General features: G+C 35.4%; 1 protein-coding gene across 1 annotated transcript in view; it reads right to left on the bottom strand.

The window, feature by feature from the left end:
• Positions 1–8,756: 8,756 nt before the first annotated feature.
• LOC129230553 (neprilysin-1-like) overlaps positions 8,757–19,232 on the bottom strand; it is a 98,448-nt gene continuing 87,972 nt past the window's right edge. The window contains exons 18-19 of the mRNA XM_054864957.1: positions 11,743–11,819; positions 8,757–8,856 (exon numbers count right to left, since the gene is read on the bottom strand). Coding sequence (XP_054720932.1) covers positions 8,757–8,856; positions 11,743–11,819 — 177 coding nt within the window. The remainder of the gene's footprint in view (positions 8,857–11,742; positions 11,820–19,232) is intronic.

The following is a 19,232-nucleotide window of genomic DNA, read 5'->3' on the forward strand; positions in this document are numbered from 1 at the left end:
GCGTGTTGACTTGTGTCGTGTCCCTGCGCTCGAGCAGAGCGGCTGGTTGAATAGTTATGTTCGCGTTTACTATTTTAATTGTTTTTTAACGTTTTAGCAATTACCAATTATTGATAAATAGTTTAATATTTAACCAAGAATGTTCGTCGTCTTTTGAGATGGTGTTCCCGGCCTGACATGCTTTACACGCAACCATCAAATTGATCAGTAAAGTCGCAACCAAAGAAGCGACCAAAGTGGCGACCGGTGGTGTACAACCAAAAATCTAGACATTTAAGCTTGAAAAGTAAAAAGAAATAACAACGTTAAATTGCCCAACTTGAAGATTACCGCAGACACGCGTTTCGGGGTTACAAGGAACCCCTTTTTCAATGCAAAATAAGTGAGCTTATGGATGAAAAGGATGTCTTTTTCTTCCATAAACTCACTTATTTTGCATTGAAAAAGGCGTTTCTTTGTAACCTCGAAAAACGTGTCTGCAGTAATTTGAGCAATTTAACGCTGTCATTTCTTTTTTTACTTTAAAAAAATTATTTAGATTTTAATATACTAAGTTGTCAAATAATCAAAATTATTCCATAAGAACTGCTGCTGTCTGGCAGATTTAATTCAGTTTTTTTTCTTAAATTTATATTGCATCGATTAAAAACAGAAAATAAACGAGTTGATGTGTGAATCACATGACTTTCTTTTACTCCAATTTAATTTAATTTCATCATTATTGGCAATTTTAATGTGATTCAATTGTTTACTCGCTAAATAGCACCAAAAGTGACCAAATTGAAACCAAAGTTAAAATTTAAAAAAAAAAAAAAAACAAATTTGTCGCCAAGTTGGCGACAAAAAAACGCGATATATCGCCAAGTGTCCGACAAATTGTAACACCACTTGAGTTTATATCGAAATAAACAATGATTTCCCCCCGAAAAGGGCAAAAGGCCCCCTTAGGAACATCCGAATGCAAACAAAAGGGAAAGTGCACAACTATACCCTACTAGGATTCTACGCACCAAATTTCAACTTTCTAGGACATACCGTTTTTGAGTTATGCGAGATACATACACACATACGCACGTATGGACGTCACGAGAAAATTCGATGTAATTAACTCGGGGGGCGTCAAAATGGATATTTCGGGTGTCTGTAGGTTATTAGGCATATATCCACGTGTGGTTGGGTCGAAAAAAAAAAAACCTCAACATTTATTCGGGGGTGAGAAAAATGGAAATTAAGGCCAATTTTTGAGTGATTTTTTTTTCGCGAATACAATACTTCCTTTTTTGTAAAAGGAAGTAAAAAGGGAGGAAAAAGAAAAACAGAAGATGACAGAGAATTTTTATCTTTTCATCGATTGCTTGGACTGTTGCTACGTCCAAACAAACTGATAAGTACATCGTTCCACAACCCCGTACACCCTCATCGCCTGAAGTAACATTTCCGAATTTCCAGTCGACGGAACAAAAGATATCGACGGAAGCAAACCCACGGGGATTTCCTTTAGTGTATAATTCTCATTATATTTGGTCAATGAACAATTTGCTTTGGGTCTCACGATACAAGGTTTTTCTTTTATTCTTACAGATATGAGGAATTCGTCTCCAAGGAAGAAATATTGTTCTGTTTTGTCTGGAGCTCCCTCAAATTGTATGACTGTTTTAATTGGTACTTGAAGAAACACAAAATGTTTGTATCTGTTTTGTTTAGTCAATGCATTGTTTGACTTGAGTAATTTCTTTTGCTTGAGTTTAAAAATGAATGGTTAAGTTGAAAAATAAGCATTTAATTAAAATGTGCTTTGAAAGAATTGCAATAGTTTGTCTTTTAATACGAATTAATTTTAGTTTCTGTTTGATTAGTTAAGTTTTTATATAATAATTAATACAAGTTTAAATGCGTCTTTGTTTAAACGCAGTTTATTATTAGATACGTAATGCATGCACTTTAATAAGCTTTAAGAATTTCGTTTGTCATGTTAATAATTTCTATTGCGTAAAGTAGTAATAGTATTAGTTCGTTGTTTTAAGGAGACAAAGGCTTGCATAAAATGATAATTAGACAAAAATATTTTAGTTAAAATTCTGATCAGATGTTTTACTTTCCATATGAGGCAGTGAGAAGCAAAGGGATGTAAGTGGACATTTTCAAGTTTTGAATAAAGATAAGGTCCTAGATAGGCTTTCGTCGAATTTTTTTTCTAAATTATTCTGTATACCAGCACCTACCAGGACTACTAGTACTATATCAAACCTTTAAAACAGATGAGAGGTTCACATAAAATTTGTACTGGTTATCTCCAAATTTTTAATTTTGCCACTTACATCCCTTTGCTTCTCATTGCCTCATATAATGACTTTAATAAAAGTGAATCATTTTCTTTTTGTTTGACAGTTTTGTATTAATTCAGGGGAAAGTATTTCTTAAAAAAGAAGTAAACTTGATTAAATCAAGCTGGTTTGTTATTTTTAAAACGACTTCTGTATGGGGTTTATATATGATGGGTGTCAAATGTTGATAAATCAGGAAAACTTTCTTCGGGCATACTAATGAAGGCTTGAACATCAAACTAGCAGTTACTGCCTTTAAAACTTTATTTACAAGGTATTTTCATTCCTCTTAGGCTTGTATTGTCTCATTTCCTTGTTCTCATGAAGCTAAACATAGATAATATCTTCTTCTTCTTACTTATCTCTCTGTTCTGAATCAGATCAGATCCATGAGGTTGTTCGCCTTAATCAACTTTAAGACAGAAGCAGGTCTCTTCAGTTGATCCTCGCGTACCAAGCCAACACAAAAAATCAGATGTTGTGCAGTGGCCTCTTCAGTATGACATTTGGTGCAAACTGGGAAAGTCCTATTACCATGGGAAAATCTGAGGGTTTTTAGATGACCTGTTCTCAGGCGAGTTAAAGCAGTTTGATCCCTCCTGTCACCCTCAAATCCAAGGGAAGCACCAGGACCCTCGCAAAAATAGCATGGATGCTCAGGAGGACATCTCCAAGAGCTGTTTATAGTAGCCTTACATCTGGAGTATTTTGAGTCATAGTAGAGCCCTCTTTCGCCAGTCCATCCGCTATATCGTTATATCTCAAATTCACATGAGATGGAATCCATTGTAAATGGAGGTCACAAGAACCGGACAGACTCTTGAGTTTTTTTAACAATTCTTATTCCCTTTTGATCTGCAATGAATCTCCAATTTTGCAAGTATTGGATTAAACTGCGGCTGTCTGATTGGATAATCTGGTGATATCGTTCAGCAGTTGAATGAAATACAAAATACTGGAATTAAAGTTTAAAATCTTTGAGAGCGATAAAAAACGAGAAAACCGTTGGTCTTAGAAGTCTCATGCTTAAGAATTTTAAACGGTTTTGACTGGTGATAGATAATGTTTTTCTTTTGGAAATGACTACACCGCCGGTCAAGAGGCAATACCAGACTGTTTTCAACTGTTGTGATAAAAAGTGATTCAATATGATCAGGGCAAACGCCCCTTGCTCAGAACCTTTCAATAATATCACTCACCAAGACCTGTATCACCAAACCTGTAGAACCGGCAGGTCCGTTCCCCCGACTTGTCCCCAATAAAGCATGTATGGGATCAGCTGAAACGCCAGCCATCACCGTACTACTCTGTGCAAGATTTAGAAGTGGCTGTTCCAATTTTGGGAGTCCATCTGCCTCAGAACAACATCAGACGTTTAATTAGCTCAATTCCGGACCGTATTGCGGCATGTCTTGCAGCAAAAGGGGATCCAACGCGATATTGTAGTAGTACTGTATTTATCTCATTTCTTAGCCTGTATTTGTTTAATTGTCTAGATTTTGGGATCAAGTGTATCTCCCATCTGTATTATTCTGTACATTAAAGTGCACTTCAATCCAGTACTTCCTTCTTGGGGCGCTATTTTCAATGTTCCTGAGTGTATGATGTGGTGTATTGTCGTCTCTGGAGAAAAAACATCTGGATTCACAGCACCTTGAAACAAACGGTTCTGAGGCAAAGTAAATTTAGTACAGTAATGAAAAACAATGACTATACTGAACAATATGGGCTTCAAGCATCTCTGATACGGTTTCTTTGATAATGCTGAAGTACTGATTGCGTGCTCTAGGGCATCATCCAATGTGTACACACTCGAGTTCATCTGAACTCTCTTCATATAAAGCACTCGTGTTCATTTCTGTTGAGTCGAGTTCGTCATTGACATGACAGAAACTGGTGTTTCTACGAGCAGATGTTGATTGTACACACTGTACCAGTCATAGATTCTGCAGACTCATGTTTGTGTACACCCCTGGCCACGGTAAAACGTGAAATCTACGTCCAGTACTGTTTATTCCCTGAGCCTTAATATTTCTGTATCTGTCAACAGATTTGTCTTTTTTCGCCCGAAAGACAATGCACATTTGTTTCAAAACTCAAGGCTAGTCAATCACGGGTTCAAAATGTAATCTGACAATCTTAGCAACCACTTCTAAGGCAAGAACAATAGCGACACAATTAAAAACACAAGCTTCTACATTTAATGCAATATGAACACTGTAGCGCTCTGAAATATTTTGCAACAATAGCGAAGTCAGAAGTAGAACAAATGACTATTAAAACCTCTTTGTCCAACAACATGTGTTTCTTCTGATTCAGTGAGAGAGTGTTACCTTCGTCTAAACTATCGTTTGCCGTTATTATCCGTGAGCCATTACTACTAAACGCTCAGGAAACTGTTTCTGTCGTTTGTAATATTTATAACTGGCTTGTCGAACTACGCGCAGAAGCTACGAACTTCGTTGAAATCACTTCAACAAAGAAAGAGGTCTCAAGTGCTTATGCCCTTTCGAATTCTCATTTTCCAACCAAACGGCCTCATTTTCCAACCTCCTTTTTCAACCAAACGGCATAAATGCCTTATTGTATACGTAGCTTCTGACCGGTCTTTCAGCAGGGTCACCCCGATGGGAGGTCATGGAAGGTTACTATGAACATCCAAAAATTTCCTTATTCGGCAAATTTTCTGACGGATCGGCAAAAATAATCATCATTCAGCAAAATTTGGAGTTCTATTCTACAAAATTATCATTTATTCGGCAAAATTTGGATTTCCATTCGGCAAAATTATCATCATTCGGCGAAATTTGGAGTGCCCATTCACCAAACTATTTTTATCTAGCAAAGTTTGAAGTACCATTCGGCAAATTCAGAATTCGCACCCTCCAGAAAATTTAAGTTTAAGGCTCCCCTGTCTTTCAGTCTGCTCAGTAGACTTGTTCTGCTTTCATTCTAATTCAAATGTTTCATGATTAGTTTTTGCAAACCAGTGTACACACAAAAACCATTATCAAATTAAAAATTTCATCCACCCCCCAACTCCAACGAATCATTGCTAAGAGCAGTGGTTTTTAACAGTTTTAGCCGAGGGACGCATGACATGTTAGGATGAATCTTAAACGCCAAAACACATAGTTTTCGAACATTAAACCTCTTTCTAGGTAACGTGTTGAAACAAGAAAAAGAAAATTACAAACTAAGAGTCTGATTAATTGGCTTCAAACTTGCAAATAATTCTTTATGCTGAACATATGCATTGAACATAATAACAGGCTACATGGATTAGTTACGTGGGGCCCATATGGTCGCAAGCCGTTCTTCTGGCAGCACTGGCTAAGGTAACTTGATCAAGTCACTTTTATGAAAAAAAAAAAAAAAAAAAAAAACCCCGCAATCAAAACTGGTTCATCCACAAGGGCTCCCCGAGCTTAGATTTTTGGGAGGGGGTTAAATCTCAATTTGCCGAACATAACGGCATTTTTTTTCGAAAGGTAAAATAACACATACGTACATCTAATGAAAAAGGACATCCGGGCATTTAAAAACTGCCATGTTGCAATTATGTCTCCAAATTTGTCGAATCGTCAGACAAAATTTGCCGAGTAATTAAATATTTGGAGTGTCACAGCGACCTCCTGTAATTCCGCTCGTTCATCCGTTCAGAATCTACGACCTGATTGACAGACGCACAAATACACACATACATACACGCATCAAACTGATTATCACCTTCATTTTGTTACGGGGTTAAAAACAATGTTTATCAAATTAGACACAAGCAGATAGAACATTTCAAAGCTAATGAATCAAGCAATTGTTTCCTATTTTGTCTGTAAATTTAAGTAGGAACAACTTTAAGGCTGCTGGCCATCCCAAGTAAACTTCTAATCAAATGAGAAGAAAGTACAAAATAGTAAAACACAAATCTAAAAAAAAGTACTTTATTTTTTACAAAGAGAAATCGGACAAAATGATGTTCTTACACATGAGGAATCGAGCTTTCAGATGATACATTCAAATGGCGATCTTAGAACAGCTTATTTTCAAGTGTTTTGCAGATTTATGCATTTGAACTATTTTACAGAAGACATGAAACTCAGACATTCAAACAGGTTTTATTGTAAAAAAGAATCATGTACTTAGGGTTTTTCAAATTAAAAATTCACGTAGATTTGTATGTAAAGCGAAGATGTGAGTTCTCGCAACACGTGCATATTTCTAATTGAAGCAGAGTTGCTGTCAGCAAAACGTAAAATGCACGAGCGATCGAAATGCTTCTTGCATACTTATTTTAACGGAGTGAAAAGTGAGTATATATTTCTAAAAGTTTTTTAAAAGAAGTTTATTTAGGAATAAGGTTTGTCAAATACACACAAAAGACTAACTAGCAAGCCTTATCAAAAGCAAACAGCAGGCAACGTAAGCAAGATACGTAAAACTATTGTATAAACTGTTATTCAGATTATTTACTTTAGCGTAATAGAAACCAGTTCAACACATGAATTGTGTAAAGTTTTGTTGTTAAATCTAGAGTTGATTTTTTGTTCACCAATCGATTTGGTACAAATCCTTCTCAATCAATTCGTAAACTGCTGCTGAAAACCAGTTTTAGACCAAAATCAGCGAAATCCATGCTTTTACCAAACCGCCACTGTAAACACGTACAGGTATAACGAAATTTAATAAATTGCTTAATAAACTTAAAATTTTTGAGTGTGCAGGCTAGTATCAAAACCACTGTAGTGTGGGTTTGGTGGTACGCGGCATAAAATCGAAATGCCTCGTAAATTTAAATTTTAATGGAGAATTTGAAAAAAAAAGACCTAATTTAAAACTAACCCAATCCTAACTATTTTTATCCGTCAATAATAAGAGATAACCGCTAATTTAAAAAGGGAAAAATGAAGTCTCATTCCGAATGTTATTCTAACGGGGAAAGGGGGGGGGGAGCTTTCGGAAAAATTAAGTGGCCAGAGCGAAAAATGTTTTTTTCTTTTCTTTTGTATTTCCGTTAGGAATTTCAAAAAACGGTCTGAGCTGGTTTTAAGATTAAACGCCTTAATTGAATATCCGAAATTATTATTATTATTATTTTTCAATTTAGATTATTTTGGAAAAAAAAATCAATCTACACAGACAAAAAATAAAGCAAAATCAATTTAAAAAAAATAACACAAAGTTACTTAAAAAATACAGAAATCAAACTGAAAAACGCTCTATCACACTTTACATTTGATGCTGATAGCAAACCTGTTTTCTACTTGGAAAAATAGAAATTGCTTGTGCGGGAATATATTTAATGAAGGTTATAAGCAACAATAATGAATACAGTGGTTTTTATAGACATTTCTCAAAGTGACGATACCGATTTCAACCATGAAATGATATGCAGTCTTTCGATATCCACAAAGCAACATGATGAATTTGGAGTAATATTTCAAAGCTCTTCAATCTCACTGAGTAATTTTAAACTGTAATAATACTTTCATCACTCAAATTCATATATTTTTACATGTATTTACAGCAATGAGATAACAGAAAAGGATTCATTGCACTTACCATTAATACTGCTATCGGTAACCAGGGCTTTTTTAAGCCAGTCGACACCAAAAATAGCATACAGTGCAGTAACTGAAATCCACAACGATATGTGCAAGACAATGAGCTTGTTTACCCACATAATATGATTACGCATACCGTTTGCGCATATGAACGTTTTCTTTGGTAAAACAGCAAGGTTGCGTTCGGAAACAGTCCACCGATTACACCGCGTGGTTAGTCAGGTTGCGGTTATGCTGTCACTGGTATTTTTCTGGTGAGCCCTTTTGAACAGCTGTGTTTCCGAACACTCTTGGTAACAACAGTAGATGGCATTCCAATCAAAGAGAGTGTACAACTTGAAAAGCGCTTCTGCATTGGCCAAAAAATGTCGTGTGATCTTGCTAACCACGTGAAGACTGAGGTACGAGCGGTTTCAACATTGTCCACCACCATAGAGTGACTGCAAGTATTTCCGAACGCTGGTAGGTGACGTCAAAGATTTGAGCCATCTGTGGTACCGTTCCTTGTTTCCGAACGTAGCCCAAAATACACAAAGAAAGAAAGAAAAAACATTTCTCTTTAACATTTTTTGATAATTTGAATTCGTATTGAAAACAATTTAACGTTAAAAAGCATTCCAGCCTGAATAAATTTAGAAAGTAATTTCGAATTTCACTGGTGGTTGAAATTGATGCAGTCAAAGACTTAATCTCAGCGTCTTTTGATTTCAAAGTTATGTACACACCCACCACGATTTGTTAAGTTTCTCAGTTAGTTCTGAAGATTAAAATAGTTCCAAAAGGGGAGGAGTTGTAGATTTTCTTTTCTGGTAATGATTGCAATCCGATTTTCTTTTCCCATAAGGCAAGAACTTGATCTGCGAGCACTGGTTCACCAGACGGAGCACTTCTTATGTGGATTCATTCTACTGCCCAGTGGGCAGTTGTAGGTCTTGGCAAAGTCGTAGGAGTTAGAAAGAGGTCCTAGTACTCTGAAAGAAGGGAAAAAAAAGTTAATGTGCGTATAAATGTAAACTAATATCGAAAACTAAAACAATGGCATTTAGGGGTAAAGAGCCAATTAGATTGTAATTGATAATAGAATTATTGAAAAGGTGAAGCACTTCAACTACCTAGGATGTGACATCACCTTTGACCACGGCAATGATGACCAAAACAAACTACATAGGTTTCAACACTTATGTGGAACCCTTACAAGAACCCTAAAGGGAAAAACGAGAAAGGAAACACAACTGAAGCTCTATATGGTTATGGCGGTGCCAACCTTACTATACGGCTCTGAAACATGGACTTTGAACAGTCAAGAAGCTAGTAGAATTCAAGCAGCAGAGATGAAGTATTTGCGATCACTGAAGAACTGCACTATCCTAGACAAAATAAGGAATGAATCTATTCGAAGGAAATTACAGATATTCAGCCTCAATGAAAAAATTACGGAATATCGCAACGATTGGAAAAACCATGTTCGACGTATGGCACGAGGGAGACTTCAGACCAAGGGGCAAACGAGACCATGGTAGGCCCAGGAAGCGGTGGGGCGATCAAGAAGCCGAAACAGGCTATATGCCTAATCCTTGAGGAAGAAGAAGAAGAAATGTAAACTATTAATTTCGTTCGAATTAAAGATTAACTGAAATTGCAGTTGCTGTTAGAACCGTTTGAACAAACGGTAAACTAGATGAGTAGAGTAAAAAGGTTTTTAAAAGCCATAAAATAGTTCGAATCCACAACTACGTGAGAGAAGTAAATATTGCATTTGGGCAAAAACTGTTTTTCACCTGCTTGACCCGTGGTACTTTGTGCATGCCAAATAAAAACAATACAGGTATGGCCCGAGTACAAGACCACGTATCTCTGGCGTTGCTGTAGGTAAAGGGGTTGTATCACATTCCATTTATGCATCCTTTGTAGTACATTTGACTGAAGGAAATAACCCTATTCAGCAGTGGCCGGGAATCCATTGGAATGAAATTCTCCGTGCCAATTCCTTAAGTAAAGGCCCACACTCTTAACACACTGACTGCTAGGGACGAGATAACTCGCCCTCCAGAATTATGCTGTATGCGCTAGGGACGAGATAACTCGTCCTCCAGCCAACAAGTTGCTATATTTTTTCAGCGGGTTCCATTGACTTTCCTGGCTGTTCTGCCGCGCATAGACGAACATTTAGACAAGGTTCAAAAAGAAAACACAAGATCGCGTCTCTACTGCTTTTGCTGTGAAAACATTTTCTGATGCAAGCAGGCGTGCGCGCGATCAAACGAGATAGCGCGCGAGTTTTTTGTGCTGTAGTCTGTGAGTAAGTAAAAACGTAAAATGAGCAAACGTAAGTATATGTCTTACATATGTAAGTATATGTAAGAAAATGCGTCGTCTGCCATTCTCTGAACATTCGAAAAGAATTGCGTTATCAATGCAAAACATGTGCGTCCAAACCGACCTTACGTGTTGTCCCTTGCTTTGAAAAATATAACAGTGTCAAAAATTTCTAGAAAAAAATATATAGAATTTGTTTTGTATGCTGTATTATTCATGAAAAACTCCAATAACACTGTTTTCCTTCAAATAGTTTCAAATAATTAGCTTAGCGCAGGGAGTCCATATATAGGCTGTTGACGACGCAGTCAATGTGTCAAGTTCATTGAGAACTGCCCTGGCCATTTAGAAAAGCCAATAGGGCACTTTTTGAATCTATAGCGCACTCTTGACAGTCTAACTGCTCCTACAAAATAGTGGCTACGAAACGACAGTTATTGTATAGCGACAGTGATATTTAAAACCGCAGGAAAAAAAAAGATAGAATTCTTAGTTCAAACTTCGAAGTTTTTAATGTGTAAATTCACTAATTTCTTTTAAATAAAAATGAATACGCTTGAAGTTGCAATTTGTTTCTTCAAATAGCTGTTTAAAATTTCTACTCGAAAGGAATTGTGTTATTAAAAAAAAACTTATCTCACTTATTTTTTAATGAAACAGTACAATAGTTTACAAAATTTCTGTCCTTTTACTCAGGAGGTTCTTTCCTTCATTACTTCAAAATAAATAAATGAAATAAAATTAATAAATTAAAAAATATCCTTTACTGCCTTCGGTGCTGTTGTTCGGAAGTTTCGCCCCTCCACGCCACCTTCGGCTGCTGGGGAACAACTAATCCTTTGGTGGTGAACTTGTTGCTGTACTCCTCGCCAAATGTGGCTTGGTCCCATCTCGGTAAATTTGGCTCCAGTAATGGCAACTCCTCGCCAAACTAAATGGTTATATCGACTTTATGTCGCCATTCCAGTCTGTAATTAATGATTTTAATGGTTAATTTTTAACCTTTTCTCCGACACGCTATAAGGTTTAGAGGGAACGATATATAGCGGAATGGCTTCATCTGGATATCCTGTACCCTACGGTTTCCAACGGAACCTATATCAAGCTGGGAAACATTGACATCCCACCGCACTCTAGGGTTCCCCATACTTACCAATATTAATGATTAAGCGACAGTCTGGAGGAGATACAGTTACAGGCACGTACACAAAAAAAGACAGACGCACACAGAGACAGACCTGCATATATTTTGATAGCATAGACTAGGGGGCTCCGCCCCAGCTTGCTTCGCTCGTCAACCTCCATTCTGCTTTTACATCGGCTGCCTTGCCACCTATGACTGCTCGATTAACAACCCACCTTTGACGGTGTCGTTCGGGAAACCAGTGGAATGGCTTCCTCAGAAGATCCTGTATTTACGGTACCAGTATTGGCCAGGGAGACATTGATAGTCCGGAGGAGATAGGGTCAAAATAATGCAGACAGACGAGCAGATTTTAATTATATAGATAAGTTCAAGTAAAACAAGATCTACTTTTTACCTGATCGGACCTGGACTGTGAACTGAAGACCGGATTTTGCTAAGAGCATCTTCTGGTCTCATAGAACCGCACCAGATCTAAAAGGACATTACGATACATGAGTGTAATTTTCGTATGATACTTAGTATAAATAAAAAATATGAAAATATTGACTAAAATTTATACAAAATTAAACTTTATGGGAACACAGAATCGTAGAGGACATAAATTTGAAGAAAAATAAAGACGTTTGAAAAAAATAAATATAATGTTCTAAAATTTGGCTGCAATTCTGGATAGAGTAAATTCTAAGTTATCTAGCAAATCCAATTTTTTAAAATTTATTTTTTTAACATATTGCAAATGTAACTGCGCAAAAAGTGTAGGTACCCGTGTTATCTGATCGTTTAATTTTTCCCCAATTGCTTTTCAAAGCACATTCTACGAAGTCGTAAGAATTTAAAGATGTTTGGGCAGAGATCAGCAAAAAATGCGGTTCCCCAAAATAGATCACAGTGGCTTAATCATAGGAAACTCCGAGACTGAGATTAGGACATAGTCTTTATCTTTTGAAAACCATGCTTGTCTGGGTCTGGTGGTAGTCCATACAAATTGGAACCTAAACACCTAGAAAAAGAAAAGAAAAAGAAACGGAAGACATTTTACTCATAACAGAATCCAACCCAAGTTCACTGGAGAGCCATTCCATTTCAGATCAGGCAGGGTCTGTCACATGACCATCACCGATTTTTTTGAAAAAATTACAGTAGTTACAACTAAGGGACATATGAAATATACCAAAAGGATTTTGAAAGAAAAAATTTTTTTTCTTCAGTTACAGCCTATTAAGAGCCATTATTTTGAAGTTCAGACAAGGTGTGGCAGTGACCATTTTTGATTTTTACAATTTTTTTATATGTCAAAGTAGGTCATGAGAAGTGAACATTCTGAAATTTTTAGCCTTCCAAAAAATTTTTTTCGCTCGTTAAAAATTCCCAAAGTTTGACGTTTTGCAGCGCTTTTTAGAAAAATTCTAAAAGTCGCGTTTCAGTGCGTTTTAGCTCTTTACAGAAACACTACCCCACGGTTATGTTTATATTTATTGGTTGTACTGTATCTAGTGATGATGACTTCATAGTTATTTTGGTTGGGGGTTGTTGCTTTCTTCAGATAAGGGGTCGCAAAGTATGGATTTTATCCGTTTTCGCGCAAGTTGAACCTGCGTTATCTCCCCCAAAAAGCCACCCCCCGAAAAAAATGTAACATATGCTGAAAGTTTATACTATGAAGAGAGTAAATGGCACAAAATTTGTTTGAGGTTTAATTTTTTTTTAGGAGAAAAATACCCTGATATTTTTCAAATTATCAAAAATTGTGCTTTTTTGATCGCAATTAACTCAAAACAGCATCACTAGGAAAAAAACCTTTTATATATTATGGTACCTGGCTATGTGTAAAACATCATGAAAAAGAAAGCAGCATGGGATCTCTTCTTGTTTTCCAGAAAATAATTTTTTTTGTAGCTCATTTTATGCGTTTTCTCGTACGTAAAACATGTGTCCAGTATGCAGATTAGATCTTCTAAAACTTTAAGGATGTAGTAAGAATGTATATATGTGTGTATAGAGAAAGAAAAAGACTAGTAATACTTTATTTTTCTGATTTTTACAAATTGATGGTATTTTAATTGCAGGTAATTCAGAAAACGATAAATCCATATATATATATATATATATATAAATATATAAATATCATGAACAATATCTGCTTCACTTTCCTCTAAATGTCTATTTTCTATGTCATCTTCAAATGCCTCTAAAAGGCTGTCAGTTCTTGATAAATCAGTATTATTCGCTTTTTCTTGCTTGGGATATCAGCTAAAAACAGTTTGAATTTGACTTTTTGTCAGATATTCGTTCGGTTGGGATATTTTTATGTCTTCAATCATCTCTGTTCTCATTGCATGTTCTACTTGGTCGGACGTCTGTTTTCTGCCGGTTTTTTACCATAAAGGAACTTTTCATAAAGAAATTCTATTTGTTTCAATGAAAATTGTGTACTTTTACGAGTTGGGAGAGCCCACCCCTCACATGAGATTTCCAAAATGTTTTCTTCTTTGTTTTCTCTTTTGTTGCAGAACATGCAATGAGAATAGAGATGATTGAAGACATAAAAATATTCCAACCGAACGAATATCTGACAAAAAGTCAAATTGAAGCTGCTTTTAACCGATGTACAAAGGAAAAAAAAAGCGGATAATACTGATTTATCAAGAACCGACAGCCTTTTAGAGGTATTTGAAGATGACATAGAAAAAAGGCATTTAGAGGAAAGTGAAACTGATATTGTTCATGATATTTCTTCCATTGCTACGGACATAAATAAGAAAGAATTATTTTGGGATTGATACGATAAATCTATATATATATATATGTATATATATATATATATACACACACATATATATATATATATAATATCGATTTATCGTTTTCTGAATTACCTGCAATTAAAATAACATCAATTTGTAAAAATCAGAAAAATAAAGTATTACTAGTCTTTTTCTTTCTCTATACACACATATATACATTCTTACTACATCCTTAAAGTTTTAGAAGATTTAATCTGCATACTGGACACACGTTTTACGTACGAGAAAACGCATAAAATGAGCTACAAAAAAAATTATTTTCTGGAAAACAAGAAGAGATCCCATGCTGCTTTCTTTTTCATGATGTTTTACACATAGCCAGGTACAATAATATATAAAAGGTTTTTTTTCCTAGTGATGCTGTTTTGAGTTAATTGTGAACAAAAAGCACAATTTTTGATAATTTGAAAAATATCAGGGCATTTTTCTCCTAAAAAAAATTAAACCTCAAACAAATTTTGTGTCATTTACTCTCTTCATAGTATAAACTTTCAGTATATGTTACATTTTTTTCGGGGGGTGACTTTTTGGGGGAAATAACGCAGGTTCAACTTGCTCGAAAATGGATAAAATCCATACTTTGCGACCCCTTATCTGAAGAAAGCAACATCCCCCAACCAAAATAACTATGAAGTCATCATCACTAGATACAGTAAAACCAATAAATATAAACATAACCGTGGGGTGGTGTTTCTGTAAAGAGCTAAAGCGCACTGAAATGCGACTTTTAGAATTTTTCTAAAAAGCGCTGCAAAACGTCAAATTTTGGGAATTTTTAACGAGCGAAAAAAAATTTTTGGAAAGCTAAAAATTTCAGAATGTTTACTTCTTATGGCCTACTTTGAGATATAAAAAAATTAGGCAAATCAAAAATGGTCACTGCCAAAATTTCCGTTTTTTGTCTGAATTTCAAAATAATGGCTCTTAAAATTCTGCACAAAATCCGCCATTTTGGAAAAAACCGGCAAAACACTCCATTTGAAATGGACACTATTTCAAAAGTATTTAACCTATTCGAATAATTATTTTTTCTAGAAATAAATAAGGACCCTAAATCCTCTAGACATCATTTTTGAAAGTTTAGTTAGATTTTTTGATAAAGAAAAAAATTCATTTTTGCCGCGAAAAAACTGCATTTTTACCTATTTCATGATTTTTTTTCTCCATGAAAAAAAAGTTTTTTTTACTAAACGGAGATGGCAGTCTAAAGCCCTTATATGATAGTTTCATAATATATTTTATTAGAATCCTTGGATGCATACAGCCTAGGAAATAAAATTTGAAATTCTGAAAATTTTCAAAAATTAGCGATTTTTAAAGTGATTTTACTCAAAAAACCCATTTTTTAAAAATCTAAAAATTGGCTCATTTGAACCACATATAATGTTTAACAAGTGGATAGACACCGCATCCAGTATTTTTTCCCATAAAATGTTTTATGATTTTTTGAAAGTGACTTTATCGCCCATGGCATGCATGTAAAATAAAAATTTCTAATAATTTCAGTCACTGAAAATCTGATCATATTAATGGATTAATGCCTAATAGCTACAATGATGGTGCACTTTATCAGCAACAAATAAAATTTTACTGACTTTTATAATATAGCAATATCAAACCGCTTTTGATGACCCAGTCAATTCGTCTTTTTGTAAGACTCTGTGTGTAGCCTTTAGATAGAAGAGCCTTTGGTGATTATATTAATGACTAATTCAGTGGCTCCCAAAAGCGTTCGTACACCTTGAAATTTTGTAGTAAAACCAAAATAACGCAAAACTGAATTCGAATATGAAGTCCAATTTTTTTTCACATCATTCCTATGCCATTCTGAATAAAACCCAGCAGTTTTTTTTTTTTTTTTTTCAAAATATCTGATGACCCAGTCAATTCGCATTTTTGTATTTCGCTATATAAATATATTTTTCTGTTGATCAGCGCCTAATTGTTATGGGAGCTGAGCTCCCATACTTCCTTATTTGTTTTACTCGAATTTTTGTATTTTTGACCGAATTTAGGCCACTTAAGCAATAAAACAAGTTCTGAAGACTATAGGGATCCTGCACTTCTTTTGTTAGAAATTGGATCCCTGGCTATAATAGTCACCTTTAGTGAGATCTGTTTGGTTACCTCAACTTACAACCATGTTCAATTGATTACTTCTCTCATCAAACAGGTGGGCTTTTTAAATTCTTAAACTACAAGTGAGTTTTACGGTTTGAATTTAGTATAAATATTCTTACGTATAAAAGTAATCATACGAGGTAGGATCCAAAGATTATGTGACAACATTCGCCAATGACAACCAAAGCATGAAATTAAAATTAATCGTTTTAAATGCATTGTATTGTTCTTCCCTTTGATGATTTCCCCTGTCGTGTAATTGAGTTGAAGAGAATGACTATTGAAAGAGAAAAAATATGATTTGTTGCTGCATATGAAAGTAACGGTGAATGCATAGCTTTGGAGACGAAATAAACTAATATTTATTAAAAAAAGGAAAGATTTTAACTGTTACTGATAAAGTACATCATTATTATAGCTAGTCATTAATATAATCACCAAAGGCTCTTCTACCTATAAACTACACACAGAGTCTTACAAAAAGACGAATTGACTGGATCATCAAAAGCAGTTTGTTACTGATATATTATTAAAAGTCAGTAAGATTTTAGTTGTTCCTGATAAAGTGCACCGTTTTTTTAGCTATTAGGCATTAATATAATCAGATTTCAGTGACTGAAATTATTAGACATTTTTATTTTACATGCATGCCATGGGCGATAAGGTCACTTTCAAAAAATCATAAAACATTTTATGGGAAAAAATACCGGATGCGGTGTCTATCCACTAGTTAAGCATTATATGGGGTATAAATGAGCCAATTTTTAGATTTTTAAAAAAATGGGTTTTTTGAGTAAAATCACTTCAAAAATCGCTAATTTTTAAAAATTTTCAAAATTTCAAATTTTATTTAAGAGGCTGTATGCACTCAAGGATTCTAATAAAATATGTTATGAAACTATCATATAAGGGCTTTAGACTGCCATCTCCGTTTAGTAAAAAAAACTTTTTTTTCATGGAGAAAAAAAATCATAAAATTGGTAAAAATGCAGTTTTTTGGCGGCAAAAATGAATTTTTTTCTTTATCAAAAAACCTAACTAAACTTTCAAAAACGATGTCTAGAGGATATATGGGTCCTTATTTATTTTTAGAAAAAAGAATTATTCAAATAAGTTAAATACTTTTGAAATAGTGTCGATTTCAAATGGAGTGTTTTGCCGGTTTTTTCCAAAATGGCGGATTTTGTGCAGAATTTTAATAGGCTGTAACTGAAGAAAAAAATTTTTTCTTGCAAAATCCTTTTGGGATAGTTCATATGTACCTTAGTTGTAACTACTGTATTTTTTTCAAAAAAATCGGTGATGGTCATATGACACTTTTCATACCTGCCTGCCTGCCTGATTTGAAATGGAATGACTCTGGATTGCATTATATCTCCACTCAATTTATGTCAGTCACGTGACATTTTAATGAGATACGATTTTTGCCAGCGGCTTTTCCATGACTCGAAGGCTCCCTAGTAGGCGGATTCTAGAAGGCTCTTAATGGCAAGCTTGCAAGTTTCTTTGACTGCACTAACGGTTCCATGGCAATGTTCTTTGAGGAGGAATTTCATTATTTCATTGGGGTTAGGAAATGGTCTGCTGGGATCAAGTCGGGACTGTAAGGGGGTTGAGGAATCTTTGGTTGGCCGTATTTCGTCAGGTAATAGATGATCTTGGTGCACCGATTGAGTTGGTTATCTTGGATGGTATGCATTATCATCTTATCAAGGTCAATGCAATCTACGATCATGCGCACAATTAACCGGCGTTCTGAATTTAGCACTTCGCGCACAACTTGCACGTTACCATTGGTTCTTGATGTCGACGGTCGAGGTTCGTCCTCCACATTCTCTCTGCCATCTTTGAAGAGTTTGTGATACGCTTTGTCCTTGAACACTTAAAGAATGATGCTCAACGTCTTCATACCCGATGACGTACCCCTGTGAAATCGTACGTTGCATTTTGCACTTGCACTGAATCACTCAACAGGAGTTCACTCAAAACACGATCTAGCACGAAAGAACGCTCACTGGCAACTGGCGCTTGGCGCGTGTTTAAGGTCAGGCTCCGCGTGGTGTAAACGCGTTATGACGTACAGTCAGGTCAGCAAAAAATTGCTCCCAGTTGTCAGAAAAAAACTTGATACTATTGATACAAACCCTATATTGATGACAAAAACACACGTTTACAAAGGTTTGCAGTGTTTATTTTGAATCGGGGAACAACGAATGACTATTCATTGGACTATGCTTTTTTCTTGAAGTATTTGACCCGACAATGGTTACAGCACGCCGTTGCAGGAAGTTTTAAACGTACAATAGTAGTTAGTGGCTTAGGAATTTCTACTATACTGAGCTGCCGAGGGAAGGTATCTGCAAATTTTTCAATTTTAACATTTCTGTCATCTGTTTTATTTTAGGACTAGTGGCACCCGCACTGCTTTGCCGGTAGTAGAAAAATTAAGAGGTCTTTTGGTTCGCCTGTATATTTACAAATAATGTATGATGAATTTCTCGCCATTTGGTTTGCCCATGTTAGGGTTCCACGTTACGATAACTTGGTAATTTACTCGTCCATCTTATGATAATTTTGCTCGGGAAAATGCTCTTAAAACTGGAATAGAAAAAAAAAAAAAAAAAAATCGAATTTTCGAAAAATTGCTTCGAGTGCACACCCCCGTGCTACAAACTGACTTTGTGCCAAATTTCATGAAAATCGGCCGAACGGTATAGGCGCTATGCGCGTCACAGAGGTCCAAACATCCAGACAGAGAAACTTTCAGCTTTATTATTAGTAAAGATTGTTGTACAAGCTTGCTTATTTAATTTCCGCTGAAAATAAAGCATGGGAAAAAAAGCCAAACTAAAACAATTTCCTTATCATTAGAATGGAATTCAAAACGCGTTTTTTCAAGTACCTCAAAAATTCATTTCTACAGATACTGCGCTTTATCTTTCAACGCAGACTGGATGTG

This window comes from Uloborus diversus, chromosome 9, assembly GCF_026930045.1.
Source record: "Uloborus diversus isolate 005 chromosome 9, Udiv.v.3.1, whole genome shotgun sequence".
Classification (NCBI taxonomy): Eukaryota; Metazoa; Arthropoda; class Arachnida; order Araneae; family Uloboridae; genus Uloborus; species Uloborus diversus.